An 18,150-nucleotide genomic window follows, 5' to 3' on the forward strand; every position below is an offset into this window, starting at 1 on the left:
CATAAATATTCAACATATACAATACAATAAAACCATTAAACAATATCTTCACACAAAGGAAAATAAACAAGAAAAATGCGTCATCTATTTCTTACACACTGAATCTAATCGTTTTGTCTTATCATTTTAGGGAATGGAGGTCCGAGGCAAGCTCTCTCTGTTATGTTTCATGTATGGGTCCCAAATTTTTTCAAACAATGTGACTTTATTTTTTAAATTATATGTTATTTTTTACAATGGAATACATTTATTAATTTCCATGTACCATTGCTGTATTCTCAGGCTCTCTTCCATTTTCCGAGTTGATGTTATACATTTTTTTGCTACTCCTAAGGCTATCATAATGAATCTTTTTTGGGCTTTATCCAATTTGAGGCCTAATTCTTTACTTCTTATGTTACTTAAAAGAAATATCTCTGGATTTTTTGGTATGTTATTTTTTGTGATTTTATTTAATATCAGTTCTTCCCAAAATGTATTCACTTTCGTACATGCCCAAATTTCATACTTATCCTGCAATGTTGAAACTATTTCCTGACATCAGGTTGTTAGAAATATTGTTGAGAATCCTGCTTATTACACTGTCAGTAGAGAAATCACAAACTCCTCTACAAAGAAATTAAGGCACTCATTTATAGGCTTGCTTGAAGAATCTAGTCAGAATGTTGCATTCATTACAGTTTGATTGGGAGCCTCAAGGTAACTAGATCAAAAATCCTCCCTGTATCCATGATTTTTTATGGCCTTTAAAAGGATAACACAATGTTAAGTGTTTGTAACTGCATTTAGTTAATTTCTTATGGATATCACTCTTCTTTTGATCTTTATTAATACCCATCTTGAGGAGGAAAAAATTTCAAAATTTCAAATTCTTTTAAGCCAGTGAACAGGCTCTGTATAATTAGGAGGACGTGGACAGTTTGAAATGAATTGGCATTTAAATTTAAAACATTTTTTAGACATACAGTGGGGTAACAGTTCAATGCCCCAATTGACCTACGGTACGTTGTTTTTTTTAAAAACGGTGGGAGGAAACTCACGCAGACATGGGGAGAATGTACAAACTCCTTACAGACAGCACGGGATTCAAACCCTGGTTGCTCAAGCTGCAAAGGTGTTGTGCTAATCGCTATGCTAACCATGTGGATCATACTTGGCATATGAAAATTAAGGCAAAAGTATGAGATCAACCAGAGTACAGTTTTTACAGGGGTGCATGAATGGAGAGAAAGGAAGTCACGATTAACACTTTGAGAGAACTGGAATTCACATGGACAGAGATTTTTGACACGACATCACAAAAATCTAAAGCTTTATGTTAAGAAAAATACAGCCCAAATTCTTTATGAAACACGGGTTTAAAATCTCAGAGAAGGGATTGAGAGATTGGAGAAGCAACCATTGCTCCCCGCAGAACTTTCTATAGCACACAGCCTCCCTCCCTAACAAGCAGTGGTAAAATTCATAAAAGCTGTCCTCGTTTTCAAAGAAACACAGAAAGTTTACAGCACAGAAAAAGGCATTTGATCTACTGAAGGTATATTGCATCTATGTAAAAACAATCCAGTGACTCTCTTTCCCTGCAGCAACATTCTTTTCCTTTCAAATACTTACCTCCTTAAGTAGTTTTTCCCCCACAAATACTTCTGGCTCTTGCCATTGGCTGTAAATATATTTTTTCTGGTCTTATTTTCAATCACCTTCATTCTACGTCCCCGGTTGGTGAACCTTCCACCAAAGGGAGGACTTTTGTCTGACTACTTAGTCTGCACCCATCATGATTTTAATTACTTCTGTTAGATCCCTTCACAGCATCCTCTGCTCCTAAGATAATAACAACCCCAGTTCCACATAACTAAAGTACCTCATCCCAGGAATTATTTCACTAAGTGCCTTCTGCACTCTCTCTGCAGCCTTTATACCTTTCCACAACTGGAGTACTGTGTCCAGTTGTGGTAATCCAAGGCTTTGTAATCATGACTTTCTTTGTCCTATGTCCTTTACCTAGATTTATACTCAAGATCTGGTATGCTACTTTAACTACCACTTTTGATGATCTTTGCATACACATCCAGAGCTTTCTCTATTTCTGTACCCCATGCAATCTAGATGACGTGACCAACCTGTCACAATCTTCGTGGACTATCACGAACCTATTCACTGTTTACTATGCCTCTAAACTTTGTGCCATCTACAAATTCGGAACTGTGTGAAAATTAGAGCAGGTAGACAGTTTATCTGATCGAAAGGACACGGTGTGACACTCTCTCAATCATCAACACATATTATGAGAAGCAGGTGTCCTAGGACTGACATTGGGGAGGTCCATTGAACCCTTTCCTTCCAGTCTGAGAATCCACGTTCACTAACGCGCTGTTTTCTGTTACTGACGTGACGTTACTGCAAGCCTACTATGTGCATCTTATCAAACATCTTTGGGAATTCAATGCCTACCAGATCAACTCCCTCACCGACTCTCTCAATCCATTAGATGCACCGTATATACTCATATACTTTATAGCATGTGATAGTCAACACCCCCTCTCCCCACATTTTGCCCCCAAAATCAGCTGTTTATTTTTTGCATGACCTGTGTAAAAGTTGATAACACCCCACCCCCCCTCTGATTTTTGGCCCCGACAATCCACCCACCGGAGCTCCCGTCACCCCACGCCCACCCACTGCAGAGCTACCGATGCCCCGACGGCAGACCTTTGCTCCAGCCGCCTGCTCACCAGAGGTCCCAACACCCCTGTCCACCAGAGCTCCCAATGCCCTGCCTGCCCACAGGAGCTCCTGACACTCTGATATTGGACTCTCACCCCGACTACTCACCCACCAGAACTCCTGATTCCCCGGCCTCCCACCCATCCTAACTACCGATACCCCGGCCGCCCGAGCTCCCAACTATGGATCTTCACCCCCACCTGGCCACCTATCCGAGCTCTTGGCTCCACGGCCACGGACCCGAATGAACTTTCAACATCCCAGCCGTGGACTTACCAACCAATGCCTTGAATGACATAGGTACTTACCGAGGTCAAAAGTTTGTCCCGTGTAAAAAATCAGCCCTCTCTTTTATGGCCCCAAAAATTCGATGATTACATGAGTACATTGCCTTCAACAAATCTATACCAGCTTTCTCTAATCAATCTTTGTTTGTCCAAGTGACAGTCTTCGATTGTATCCAGAATTTCCCTCACCGCTGACATTAAACTGGACACAGGAAACTATCGATACTGGAATATGGACCATTCTTAATGAAGGGTCTCTAATTGAAACGTCAATGATCTCTTACTCTCCAATAGATGTGTCCTCCAACAGTTGGTTTTGGCTTTAAGATTACACTGACTGGTTTATAGTTGCTCTACCCTTCTTACTGAGCCAAGATGTCATGTTCAATTTTCGTGAACCATCCTCGAATTGATAGGTGTGTTGGAAGACTCTGCCCAGGGGCTCTGAAATGTCCTCCCCTTCACCAACCTTAGATTGAACGCCATCCAGACCAGGCCCTTTATGTCCAGCTAGCATTCCTGCCACTTTTCTTTTACATTTCAATGCAAGTTTGCTCCTCGAAATCCTTTCCACTCGTCAGCTGCCTGAGAACAGTCCCGGTGGTGTAATTACACTTACAAGTCAGTTTGACTCTCCAAGTTGTATGTGGTTGGTTGTGGGTTATAATCTGTGGCATCCATGACATTGATTCCATTGGCTGGTTTATCAGAGAACTGAATGGTTTCAGTATCGTCGTTGCCTTCTGCTGGGACCGTCTTCACCTGAAAAGGTTAGAAAATGTGTGGAATCAGCATTTCACCTAATCACATAAACCCCCATCTCAATTATTATTTTCAGCAAACTTGGAAATGTGACATTTATTCCTCATGCAGTACTGCATTAACTTGCTATTCAAAGATAAACTAGTCTATTCTAATTTTCTTTTATACAAACACTTTATTAACATAAATACATTGAGTTAATGAAACAAATTCAAAACAGGAAGTGCAAGACACTATACATCTATATTAAAATGTGGCCACACCTATTGAGGATGGAGTGTCAGTCCATTCCCTTTGGCGTCAAACATGAAAATCTGCAGACTGTGATTGAGGTAAATATATCGGCAGGTACCTTCATCCAACACATTATCCTCTGTCATTTCCGTCACCTACAACAGGATCCCACCATGAGGCACATCTTCCCCTTTCCTCCCTTCTCTGCCTTCCATAGGGAACACTCCCTCTGTGACTCCCTCATCCACTCCTCCCTTCCCATCAATCGCCCCCATGGCACCTTCCCCTTGAGGCCACACATGCCCACTCCTCCTTCCTCACTGCTATTCGGCCCTTTGAAATGAATTCCCTCCATCTGAGCGAGGAGATAGGAACTCAGCTTAAGAACTCGCATGAAAGGCGACACCTCTGGCAGGACTGTACCCCTTCAGAATTACAATGGAGAGTCAGGCTGGATTTTGTCTACAACACTCTGGATTTCAACTTGAACCCACATCTTTCTGAAGAGGAGGAGGAAGGAAATTCCAGCATTAGGGGCACAGGTAGCTTTAGGCATGTCTACCAATGATTGTGTATGAGCGTTGAGGTTGATCAAGAGGGCAGGTCTGGAAATATATCAGCTTTCAGGTGGAATCACTGGGAGAATACGGCTCTGGAGCCAGCTGTGGGTGTCTGTGAAAGGCTGTTCAGGTGGCAGCGCTGAAAGTGGTGTCCTGCCACCTGAAAGGTCCGCAGCGGGGAGAGGTGCCGCAGAGCAAACACCGGCTCCCGAAGTCCTGCGCCGGCTGCTCCAGCCCCGTAGTCCCGCGCCGGTCACCCCATCCCTGTAGTCCCACACCGGGAGGCTGTCAGGCAGCGGGCAGGGGGCTGTCAGGCGCGGGGAGTTGGGTCACTGGCTAACTGTCATCAGCCTTCCCCCTGCTAGACACCTGAAAGCTGCTAGCCGCTTTGCCTTGCTGCTTTCAGGTGCCTAGAGGGAGCGCTCAGAAGCAGAGAATATACCTCCCCGAGGTGGGTTGAGTAAGTGCTCCTTGGGGATGGGTTCTCCACTTTCAGGTGGCCTCCCGACAGCCGCATTCAGGTATTTTAGGCGGCTTTACGTTTGGGTATTCTGGCCACCTGAAAGCGGATAGTATATTCTGACTAACAGAATGCTGCAGGGACAAGTCGGAGGATGGGATATGAAAACAAGATTGGGAACTTGAGGTGTTATTTGGCTTCTCCTTGTTGACATTTCCTCCTCTTGGCTCCTGAATCTTATCAGGATTTGGTTCCAATCACAGACCCACACAGGTTGCCAACAGCAGCTAATTACTGAGGGTGAAACTGGAGTTGTGTGACGACACTGTTTGACTGCTTGGCAAATCACGGCCAAGTTCAATTGAAATTTATGCGCATGTCCATTTTCAGCCAAGCTTCAACAGAGGGCACTCACGAGCTCAGATCACAGCTCCATCCATCCCCAGAAAACTTTTAATTATGTCAACCAGTGGGGAAGTTTTCACTGCACACTAAATTAAAGTGGTATTTATTAGTGCGACAGGTTTCAGTCAGTGAATGATTGTTATGAATATGCAAATTAGGAGTGGGTGTAGGTCACCCAGTCTCTGAAGCTTGGACACCATTTAGTAAGATCATAGCTGATTGTAATCTCAAGTTTCCATTCCTGACTACATATCTGCCCCAGGTAACTTTTCATTCCCTTGCTTGCCAAAAATTCTGATGAGATTCTTGACCCATAATGGAGTGAAACGCGAAAGTCTGCAGACGATGTGACTGTAGTAAAAACACACCAAAATGCTGTAGGAACTCAGCCGGTCTTGCAGTGTCCATTGAAGGTAAAGACATATTACCGATGGTTCAGGCTGGAAACGTCAATAATATATCTTTACCTCCTATGGATGCTGCAAGACCAGCTGAGTTCCTGCAGCATTTTGGTGTGTTTTTACAACAGTCACATCGTCTGCAGACTTTTGTGTTTCACAGATTAAGAAGACTACTTAAACGAGGAAGGATTCATTTTTCAAGGGCTGAAACAGAAAAGAGCAGGAATTGCATTAAACGTAATCTATGGTTAGATTACAATTGGGGCACTGTAAGGAGTTCAGTCACTATTATATACCATCAACAATCCCACACACACACTTTCCCTCCCTCCCCAGGGCCCTAACATTTACTGTGCAAGACATGCTCAGGCTTGCTTTACCTTGCACTTATCTGAACTAAACTCCGCTTGCCATTTCTCGGCCCACTAACACTGACCCAGCTGATGAAGAAGGTGACAACCTTTCTCAATGTCTACCACCAACATTAGTGTCATCCGCAGCAAACTTACTCACCAATATTCTCATTCAAGTCATAAAGATAAAAGATGAACAACAGTGGCCTTGTCAAAGTCCACGAGATATCATCTACCACACTGCCCTCCTCAATCTTCTTGTCACCTCTTCAGAAAATTCAATCAAATTTGTGAGGCACAATTTTCCACACTCAAAACCCATGCTGATAGATTCTCCCTCTTCCCCACCATTGATGTTTGGCTCACTTAGCTCCCAGGTTTTTCTTGGCAGTCTTTCTTAAATAAAGGCACAACGTTAGCCATCCTCCAGTGTTCCATCACCTCACCCATAGGTAATGATGACACAAATATCTCTGCTAGAACTTCTCCCCCAACCCCCCAGTGTGCAAGGATACACCATCTGGCCCCCACCTTTCTCCCATATCCCTATGTACCACACTTCCCTTTCTTCTTTTGATCATAATTTACACGACTGTTTCAATTGTCCTCTGTGAGCACAGTCTTTAGCTCCCTGAATAAAATGATTTCCCTGAAAGTAAGACATGGGAGGAAACTGGTTACTCAATCTCCACTGAGTGATAGTAAAGGGGAGATGCTGATGAATTCCAAAGGAATATTTATTGCTTGATGTGTATAGAAAGTCCAAGGGTTTTATGTCCCTGGGAGAGAACAAATTAGAATGACAGTGTTAATGTACAACCAGAGATTAACCCATTTGTACCACACTGAAGGAGCCAATTCAGCTGTTTACGTTGCCAAAGAGCCCTTCCTAAAGCCCAATTAAGCCAAAAAGACCAAAATGAGGCATTCAAACTGGCCAAACGCCACAGACTCACGGAGAATGAACCATGCAAAGGAGCAGGCTGTCAAAATCTCTCGGAGAGGCGAGCCAACCCCGTCCAGCTGCAGGCTATGAACCTACCCAGCATCTGAACCAATTAGTGTCTGGGAGCCGTGAGATAACAAGAATCTGCCTTCCAACAGCATCACCAACAGAAAACAACAAGCTGCTCTAAAAGACGTGCAAAACCAGACATAGCCGCCCTAGAGAACTTAGCCATGGCAATACAAGCTGTTCACTTCATTACAGGACAAAGGCCACATGCAGCATACACAGGGTGTAGGCAGCAGCTACCTTGACACAAGGCAAACTGGTGACCCCTTTTGATTAGTAAATCAACTCTATCTCTACATCACGACTCCTCAATGCACCCTGCCTCTTCCAGTGATCCCACAGAGCTCCCTTGAAACTTTCCTCTCTCTTGTTAAAATTCCCCATTCTCTAGATATTTCCTCCTCCCAGCTTTGCAATCAAAAGTTTATTGGCCTTCAGCTGACCCAGGTTTGCTTTCAAGTCTCATTCCTCCTTACATCTGTAACATGACAGGCCCTGCAAACTTCCAGAATCCCACACTCTTTGAATTCTGCAGCATTCTGAATTTTAATCACTCCACTGCAGACAAGTGTACCTTAACTACTGAATTCATTCTTCCTCTTCCCCTTTGCAAAACACATTAAAATAAACTCTGGGTCACCTTTCTTAATATCTCCTGTCCAACTGGTGCAAACGTTTATTGGACAGGGCACCATTGACATGACTTGGGAGGTTTTGGTGTGTTAGTGTTACTGGCAAGTTGTTGGGCTGGTGAATCTTAAAGCTGCAGTCCCCTCCATAATGTTTGGGACAAAGACATTTTTTTCCTTTATTTGCCCCTGTGCTCCACAGTTTAAATTTTGTAATCAAACAATTCCCATGTGATATTAAAGTGCACATTCCAGATTTTATTAAAGGGTATTTGTCTTTATTTTGGTTCACCATGTAGAAATTACAATACTTTTTATACAGAGTCCCCTCATTTCGGGGCACCATAATATTTGGGACATAGCAATGGTGTGTATATTAAAGTAGCCATGTTTAGTACTTTGTTACATATCTCTGGCATGCAATGGCTGCTTGAAGTCTGTGATTCATCGACATCACCAGGTGCTGAGTATCTTTTCTGCTGATGCTCAGCCAGGCCTCTACTGCAGCCATCCTGCTCATTTCGGGGGCTTGTCCCCTCAAGTTTTCTCTTCAGCATATGGAAGGAATATTTAATTGGATTTAGATAAGGTGATTCAAGCATTTTTCAGATTTTAGCTTTGGAAAACTCCTTTGTTGCTTTAGCAGCAGGTTTGGGATCATTGTCTTGCTGTAGAAAGACGTCCAATGAGTTTGGAGGCATTTGCTTGAACTTGAGCAGATATTTCTATACACCTCAGAATTCATTTTGCTACTGCCATCAGCAGTTACATCATCAATAAAGATAAGTGCGCCAGTCCCTATAGCAGCAGGGGGTCAGTGCCAAGGGGGGCATCTGCAGGATTTTCCCCCCCAAATGAGGTGTTGTGCTCCCCCCCATTCGGTCACGGCCATCCCTGGCAATCAGACCTGCCCCACTCCCTCCCACATCAGTAGCATCTAGGTTGACGCACGCTAGCGACTCCACCCGCTCCCGGTCACCTCATTAGCGTGACGCAATAGAAAGAGTATCCTCATGCCCCATGTCGGAGGAGCGGATGGTGTTATTGACAGGTAGGTTCCATCCAGTACCCCCTATACCCTCCCCACTGGTTAACAGGTCCCTGCTAATTCCTCCACAACCCCGATGACAGGTCCTTGCCATCCCACCCCCACACCCCTGTCGACAGGTCCCTGCCAGCATCCTGTCCCCAACTAAATGAGCCCCCCTCAAAATCGCTAATGCCCCCTGTAACAAACATTCTGGTGCCAACCTGATACAACAGAATGCCCAGACCATACCAAGTTTCACAGATGAGATGAGATGGCGTTCCTTGCATCTTGCATCTTGGGCAGTGTCTTTACGTCTCCACGCTTGGCTAATCTTGGTCTCATCTGTCCACAAGACGTTTTTCCAGAATTCTGCTGCCTCTGTTAAATACTTCTTGGCAAATTGTAATCTAGCCGTCCTGTTCCTGTGGCTGACTACTGGTTTGCATCTTGCAGTGTAGTGTAGCCTCTGTATTTCTGTTCATGAAGTCTTCTGTGGATTGTAGTTCTTGACACATTCACACCTGCTTCCTGAAGAGCGTTTCCGATCTGTAGGACAGGTATTTGGGGATTTTTCTTCATTATGATGAGAATTCTTCTGTCAGGAGAGGGTGCAGAGAAGGTTTACAAGGATGTTGACTGGCTTACAGCATCTGGATTACAGGGAGAGATTAAGGAGACTGGGACTTTATTCATTGGAACGTAGACGATTGCGAGGAGACTTGATAGAGGTATTTAAAATTATGAAAGGAATATATAGACTAGACATAAACAGACTCTTTCCCCTGAGGGCAGAGGAGATTGGAACAAGAGGCCATGAGTTAAGGGTAAGGGGACAAAACTTTAGGAGAAATATTAGAGGTGGCTTTTTCACTCAATGAGTGGTGGCAGAATGGAATGAGCTTCCGAATGAGATAGTTGCGGCAGGGCCCCTTCTGTCATTTAAGAAAAGGTTGGATGTGTACATGGAGGTGAGGGGGTTGGAGGGTTATTGGCAGAGAGTGGGAGGTTTGAGCTAGTGGAGCTGTTTTAGTAAACCGATGCGGACTCAAAAGGCCAACATGGCCTGTTTCCACTCCGTAAATGGTTATATGGTAATATGGTTATCAGCAGTGGAGATCTTCCTTGGTCCGCCAGTCCTTTTGTGATTACTGAGCTCACCAGTACACCAGAACACTCTTTCTTCTTAATGATGTTCCAAACAGTTAATTTTGGTAATGCTAAGCTTTGGACGATGTCACTTTCTATTTTATTCTTGTTTTTCAACCTCCTAATGGCTTCTTTGGCTTTCATTGGTACAACTCTGGTTTAAAAATATCAACTACAGAACTAAAAGGTGATCAAAAGCTTAGAATAAAGCCTAGCTCTCTTATACCTGCACCAATGAAGCAATTAAACATACCTGAGTAATCACAAAGCCTTGTGAAGTCAAATGTCTCAAACATTATGGTGCCCTAAAATGAGGAGACTATGTATAAAGTGCTGTAATTTCTACATGGTGAAACCAAAATGTGTACAAATAATCTTGAATAAAATCTGGAATGTGCACTTTAATATCACATGTGAATTGTTTGATTACAAATGTAAAACTGTGGAGCACAGGGGCAAATAAAGGAAAATATGTATCTTTGTCCCAAACATTATGAAGGGCACAGAACAGTATTCCTCACCTTTTCTGCAACTAGAGATCCATAGATTTTCAATCAGCTTCGTTCCTCGCCATCCCCCCTCCCCCATCAACATTATCCATTATCCTTTCATCCAACTATGGCCCACATAATGGAAACAACTACTGAATAGGCAGCCACTACAGACCATAAATCAAAGTTCAGGCCAAGGCTCCCTGCCATAGTGGAGAGATGCCACATTGAGAGCTCAAATTCATTTGAGAATTTAAATGAAAGGTCAAAATCCCTCAGTTTTGATGGGGCTATTTTGAAGGGGAGCTCTTTCTAGTGATCAGGCCAAGGTTAATCTGGAAATCATCAACACCTAATGGATTATCTGGTCTTTAACAGTGTGGTTGTGAGAACCGGGCTGTGTGAAAATCGGCCACAATATTTATAACAGTAGTGACTACACTTCATTAGATCACTCGCTGTCAGGCACTTTGGATACCCTGACAGGAGATTAACAAATGCAAGTATTTCTTTACTTTTTAAAAAATCCCCATTGCACTTTTAAATAAAGTGAATTATTGGAGGTCTTTTGGTTCAGCCTCTGGGCTTCTACACAATGCGAGTTGGCAAAGGGAAATGGTTTAGACAGTGGCATTGAGGTGGGGCTGTGAGTGAGTGAAACCCAAGCAACAACAATCAAGTTAATCAGTAATTCAACCGAAAGAAATTTTTATCATAAACCAAACAGAGCTTGGCCGTGCAATGTAGCAATTGTTCAGCATTCCACCAGAAACCGATAAGTCTAAGTGGCAAGAACAAGATCCATTAGTATGGGCAACACATGAGAACTCTCAGAAGTAGTCAGCAAGTTAGGAAGGAGCCTCTCCATCCTCTGGCCAGGGGACTGGGAACTACAGTCAATATTTGTATCTCTCAAGACTGATGGAGGAGATGAGGCTTCTCGACTGTCCTTTTCTTTGGCTTGGCTTCGCGGACGAAGATTTATGGAGGGGGTAAAAAGTCCACGTCAGCTGCAGGCTCGTTTGTGGCTGACAAGTCCGATGCGGGACAGGCAGACACGATTGCAGCGGTTGCAAGGGAAAATTGGTTGGTTGGGGTTGGGTGTTGGGTTTTTCCTCCTTTGCCTTTTGTCAGTGAGGTGGGCTCTGCGGTCTTCTTCAAAGGAGGTTGCTGCCCGCCAAACTGTGAGGCGCCAAGATGCACGGTTTGAGGCGTTATCAGCCCACTGGCGGTGGTCAATGTGGCAGGCACCAAGAGATTTCTTTAGGCAGTCCTTGTACCTTTTCTTTGGTGCACCTCTGTCACGGTGGCCAGTGGAGAGCTCGCCATATAACACGATCTTGGGAAGGCAATGGTCCTCCATTCTGGAGACGTGACCCATCCAGCGCAGCTGGATCTTCAGCAGCGTGGACTCGATGCTGTCGACCTCTGCCATCTCGAGTACTTCGACGTTAGGGGTGTAAGCGCTCCAATGGATGTTGAGGATGGAGCGGAGACAACGCTGGTGGAAGCGTTCTAGGAGCCGTAGGTGATGCCGGTAGAGGACCCATGATTCGGAGCCGAACAGGAGTGTGGGTATGACAACAGCTCTGTATACGCTTATCTTTGTGAGGTTTTTCAGTTGGTTGTTTTTCCAGACTCTTTTGTGTAGTCTTCCAAAGGCGCTATTTGCCTTGGCGAGTCTGTTGTCTATCTCATTGTCGATCCTTGCATCTGATGAAATGGTGCAGCCGAGATAGGTAAACTGGTTGACCGTTTTGAGTTTTGTGTGCCCGATGGAGATGTGGGGGGGCTGGTAGTCATGGTGGGGAGCTGGCTGATGGAGGACCTCAGTTTTCTTCAGGCTGACTTCCAGGCCAAACATTTTGGCAGTTTCCGCAAAGCAGGACGTCAAGCGCTGAAGAGCTGGCTCTGAATGGGCAACTAAAGCGGCATCATCTGCAAAGAGTAGTTCACGGACAAGTTTCTCTTGTGTCTTGGTGTGAGCTTGCAGGCGCCTCAGATTGAAGAGACTGCCATCCGTGCGGTACCGGATGTAAACAGCGTCTTCATTGTTGGGGTCTTTCATGGCTTGGTTCAGCATCATGCTGAAGAAGATTGAAAAGAGGGTTGGTGCGAGAACACAGCCTTGCTTCACGCCATTGTTAATGGAGAAGGGTTCAGAGAGCTCATTGCTGTATCTGACCCGACCTTGTTGGTTTTCGTGCAGTTGGATAATCATGTTGAGGAACTGTCAACTGTCCTAATAGTTCAGTAAAAGGCAATTATAGTTCCATGTCTGATAGGTTAGTCGGCTGACGTTGCTGAGGGCAGTGCGTGGTGTACTATCCAATCCCAGATGCCCACAGATGAGCTAGTGTATCCCACTAATAATTATGAACATAATAAAAAACAATATCTAAAATGGATTACATTGGCCATCTGAATGAAACTGTGCCAAAAGGAATGGGCATTAATAGGCATGAAGTTCACCAGTGCGCCTGATATTTTCTCAACATCACACAACTAGCATTACTGTTTACACTGTAGCCATTCCCAACCTTCCCAATATAAACTGGAGCTGAAGGTGCCACAGAGTGCTGTTGTGATACAGTCTCTGTACAATCAGGAGCATGGGGAGGTATTTCTCATGGGTAAATGGGGTGCCCTGCTGACATCAGAACTCTGCAGGCTGCACAAAGTGTGCTGACTGTACTAAAACAAACCAGAAATGTTTTGCTCCAATATCCAGAGAAACATGTGTCGTCATGGAGAGTAGGCAGTGGAGAAGATGCTCTCACTACTGGAATCTGGATAAGATGATTTATCTTTATTCTCATGAAAAGAAGATGGACATGCAGCTTGCAAACTGCCAGGGTCAGATCACTCCTCTGGACTCTGATCAATGCAATTCCGGAAACACGGTGTGTGCTCTAGATGGAAATGGGTGAACAATGGTTCTGTGCTCTTGCTCACAGTATAAGTGCCAACTAGGGAGTGGTCAAACTCATTGATCAGTGCAGAGCTGCATCCCTCCCCAGAGCCAATGTAACAATTCCCTCCGTCATCAGCTATGATTTCTCATTGGCTACAGTCAGTGTTGAAGGCTTTGTAAACCATTTGCTAACAGCCTTAAAGCTGAGCTTTGAGGAACCCTGGTCTTGTTGAGTGGGCCACCTTCACTCTTTGCTGCACTCTTTCACCTGATGCATGATTCCAAGACAGCTGAATTGACAATGTGTCATGAAAGCTGGGATGGCTGAACATCATTGTTTTTCAGAGGAGAATTGCATTGGAGATATTTTCATTCAAATACATGCCAATGGTGAGGGCTGTCAAGGTTTTGAGTGAGTGGGATACAGTGGCCAGTTAACTTTATTGATTTTTTTCTCTCTACATTACACAGTTTGTTTTCGTCTCTATTTACATTGTGTACAGTTTTTTTTTGCTCTACTAATAAGTGGTAATTCTGTCTTGCCCACAGGAAAAAGGATCTCAGGGTTGTATGTGATTTCATTTATGTTCCCTGACAATAAATCTGAAAATCCTCTTATTTCTTGGCATTTCCAACAAAGCATTTCTTAAAACGTATCCTCTTTGACGAAACCTTTGATCACCTACACTAATCACTCCTAACTGTGTCAGTGCTTTTGTGATGCTCGGAAGCACCTTGGTATTTTTTTTTAAACCACGTTAAAGGTTGTTAAAGTGAAAACACAAAGCTGGAAAAACTCAGCAAGTCAGATAGCAGACTTTATATAGCAGAGATAAAGATATATAGCCAACATTTCGGGCTTGAGCACTTGACCTCCAGCATTGTGTTTTTACTTCAATCACGGTGTCTGCTGATTTCCGTGCTTTACACTTAAGGGTGTTAAAAGAAATGCAAACTATTAGAAGCTGTGGGCTGAATAACCCCTTTCAGTGAGGAATCAAAGGGTTGGGTGCGGAGAAATATTTCAAGAAATGGCTCAATAAAGTCCTGATATTGAGAAATAAATCTCAGTGACCGGTTTAAATTTGTTAAAAAGTCTTTGTTTTATGAAAACACTATAAGTGCGTTCTAGGAAAATAGATGCCTTTTATTTCATCCTTGTGAGTGTGTAAAAAAAACCCAACTACAACAGTTAATAGCAAACATCAAACAGCTGAGGCTTTATCTAAATGATGTGTTAGTGTTTCACTTTGTGCACGTGATAAATCCAATCACTATACACCAAATAATTGACTGTGGTGTTGTCATCAAGTACAGAGAAACATAATAAGGCCATTGAATGCTCCTGCTACTTGCTCTTGGTCTCTGTGGCATCAGCACATGCATTTTCCATTTCTGGGTCCGAAATGATTGCACAAACAAGATGGAAATCCCCTTTCCCCACTAACTCTGAAGAGCATGGTATAAAGAAAAGCTCTGATCCAATCCTGCTGACCACCACATGCCTGTATCACGCTAAGAAAACATAAGGAAGCACAGTTGGAGAAAAGCCGTCTCCTCTGCATAAAGAGATGTCTCCCCTCACTGAGATTCCAGCTGAAGACCACAGGTACAACCAGCTCCCACAATGCCCACCCAATCCAACTGCACCCCGTGGATATCAATCCCATTCACATCTCTTCCATTTATATAGAAAGTAAACAGTGTGCAATTCCAAAGAGAAACAAGTCGAGCTCCAAAGTATTCACCCTGTCAAATATCCATCTCTGGCTAATTGAAGATGGTCCGTTAGCGCCTCTTGTCTCTTAAAGCACGAGACCTTTTAAACCTTAACATTTATCCACCCTTTTCTCTGTTGTAACTGGGATGAACTTAGATTATCCTGATCAAGTTTCCCTGACTCTCTTTGTACACTTAGAAGCGTTCACCCAGAGACAGTTCAGCCAGAGTTCACTGATTCACTGACTGGGGATTGAACCAGGAAGACTCAACATTTTCACTTACCCACTCTTCCACATTTGGTCCCATCTCACCATCAGCAAGGTTCTTGTCCCAGAAGATATTGGGCTTCCCATATTTCCATATTTTGTGACGTACTCTTTGAGCAAAGAAAGCAATGATACAAAATGCCAGCGCTGCCAGAAAGCCGCAGACAATTGCCACAGCCTAGGAGTGAACAAGCAGAAGTTGGATTAGAGGAACACAGAACTCCAGATCAGATTCAGATTTATTGTCAGACTACATACATGACATCACATACAACCCTGAGATTCTTTTACTGCGGGCAAGGCCAAATGACCAGTTATTGGTAGTGCAAAAAATAAACTATACACAATATACACATGTAAACAAATTTTAAAAATGTAAACAAACTGACTGTGCAATAGAGAATAAAGTGCAAAAGTAAAAGTCCTTAAATGAGTCCCCGATTTTGTTGTTGAGGAGTCTGATGGTGGAGGGATAGCAGCTGCTCTTGAACCTGGTGCTGCTCTAGACCCAATTGTTACTGAAATATTTTGCTTGATAAAATTTGTTATTGGCCCATTTTCTTTGGAGTTATGAAATTGTGGACCTAACGAGTCAATTAGGTGCGATTAAAACAGTGGTTTTCAAACTTTTTCTTTCCACTCACGTACCCCCTTAAGCAATCCCTCACAGAGCACTGATGGCATAGGGATTGATTGAGGGGGAATGTGAGTTAAGGGGGGGGCAGTTTGGAAAAAAAATATCACTGGTATATCTGCCCCAGATTCCTGAGCACTGTTCTCTGCAGTGAGACTCAAACCACAAAGGTTTCGATAGGGATGAACATGTCACCCACAGAGCTACAGATGAACTGAATATTTTCAGTCTAAGATAGTCATTGATGTTTTTTTTTGTTTTTCTTTATTTATTTTTAACAATTTGCTTTTATTTTGGTTAACCCTAATGCATTAAGATCTTAAAAATCCCAAGAAATAATCTATGGTAGATTGAGGGTACTCAAAAGTGATTACTCTTTGAACTTTCATCAGCGTAGAGTGGTGAGGATTCCTTTGATGATCAGAAGATCCTCAAGGGATGGATTAGGAAGCATGACCCCCAGAGATCAAAAGTCAAGATGGGAGGAAGCTCCAGTGACGAAGCCCAACAGGTATAAAACACCAAAAGAAACTGTGTAAGGTGGATGTGCATTGTTGATCGGTGATGGAGAAGGAGCAAATTTCCTACACTCTTTCCAAGAATTTCCACTCTTTCACATTGTTGCCCCCTTAAGAAATGAGAAAAGGAATAGGCCAATTGGCCCCTTGAGTCTGTTACCTGATAAGATAATGGTGGATGCTCTAGCTTAGCTCCACTTGACCCCATTCAGAATATTGTGTGGTTTATGGTATTCTTTCATGGTTGTGGCATTTTATGAACTAACTTGTATTTCTCTCATGGAATTAAGGCATTTCTGGCAAGGACAGCATTTATTGCCCAGGCCCAATGCACCAGAGGGGGGGGGGGGGGGATCTGACTTCCTGAATAGTTGCTATGTTCCTGAGAGAGTTCCTGGATGGCTGCTGCCTTCGCTCTTCTGAGCAGCGGAGTACCTCAGACCTGGGAAGTCGTCCCAGTTCATGTTAATCCAGGCTGGGACAGCCGTACCTTTTGTAGGTGGCCATCGATCACTGTGGGAATGGTGGTGGACAGGTGCCAAACAAGTTGGCTGCTTTGTCCTTGATTGTCTCGAGCGTGGTTGGAGCTGCACCCACTCAGGTGAGAGGGAATATTCATCATACCCTCAACAACGCATTGTGGAAATTGGAGGGGTTTTGGGAGCCAAGAGGTGAGCCACTTGCTGCAGGATACTGAATTAAAATTATTTATATGGCTGGTCCAGTTTGGTGAATCTGAAGAAGTAATTTTTATTACATTGCTTTATTCATTTTAGTGAATTAGTTCCCAAATAAATTCCAAGAGTTGTTTAAACTACCCAAATTATTTCAAATTCCATTTTCCACTTGTTCTATGTTTTTTTTTGGATAAATGTTAACAGCATCTCCAAAAATTTATCAACTTCTATGAGATAAATCTGTGGAATTTGTTGCCACACGTGGCTGTGGAGGCCAGGTTATGGGGTGTATTTAAGACAGAAGGCCCTTTCATACAGTCAAAAAAACCTGAGTGTAAAGGCAGAGATTCTCTGCCTTATGTCGGGAGACTTACCTCTATGAATGTGCTGTGGCCGGCTCCAAGGCACCGACTGCAATCCCTCTCGGGGTAAGGGTCAGTGGTGGAGAGCTCCGCTCTGCCACCTGGCATGAATGTACTGCCGTTGCAAGCAACTGGCTAGGGACGGGCTGATGATGTTGCGGTGACATTGTCAGCCCACGACCCATCTCACTCACTCGTGTCTCTCCTCCCTCTCCCTCTATAATCCCCTCAGGGCAGGGGCGGCTGGCAGGAGGGCCGCTCCAGCACCTCGCCGGGTCGCTTTGGTTTTCGGGGTTGCTCGTTAGCTCCAGTGGCTTAATTCACAGCAGAGCAATGGCCGTCTTCCTTACCCATAATCCCCCATGCAGCTGGAACCATTCTAGGAAACACAGAGCGGTTCCAGCTGCGTGAGGATTATGGGTAGGGAAGACGGCCATTGCTCTACCGTGTACTTATGACTGGCAGCAGCACGGCAACAGTCGCCCCACCTACAGCGGCTCTAGATGACGCACCGAGGCTCCGCTTTGCATAAAAACAGCACTGCAGCAGCCCGATAC

General features: G+C 44.0%; 1 protein-coding gene across 1 annotated transcript in view; it reads right to left on the reverse strand.

Moving 5' to 3' along the window:
* LOC138756820 (uncharacterized) overlaps positions 1 to 18,150 on the reverse strand; it is a 62,095-nt gene that overhangs the window by 10,228 nt on the left and 33,717 nt on the right. The window contains exons 12-13 of the mRNA XM_069923210.1: positions 15,419 to 15,580; positions 3,634 to 3,776 (exon numbers count right to left, since the gene is read on the reverse strand). Coding sequence (XP_069779311.1) covers positions 3,634 to 3,776; positions 15,419 to 15,580 — 305 coding nt within the window. The remainder of the gene's footprint in view (positions 1 to 3,633; positions 3,777 to 15,418; positions 15,581 to 18,150) is intronic.

Source organism: Narcine bancroftii, chromosome 3, assembly GCF_036971445.1.
Source record: "Narcine bancroftii isolate sNarBan1 chromosome 3, sNarBan1.hap1, whole genome shotgun sequence".
Taxonomy (NCBI): Eukaryota; Metazoa; Chordata; class Chondrichthyes; order Torpediniformes; family Narcinidae; genus Narcine; species Narcine bancroftii.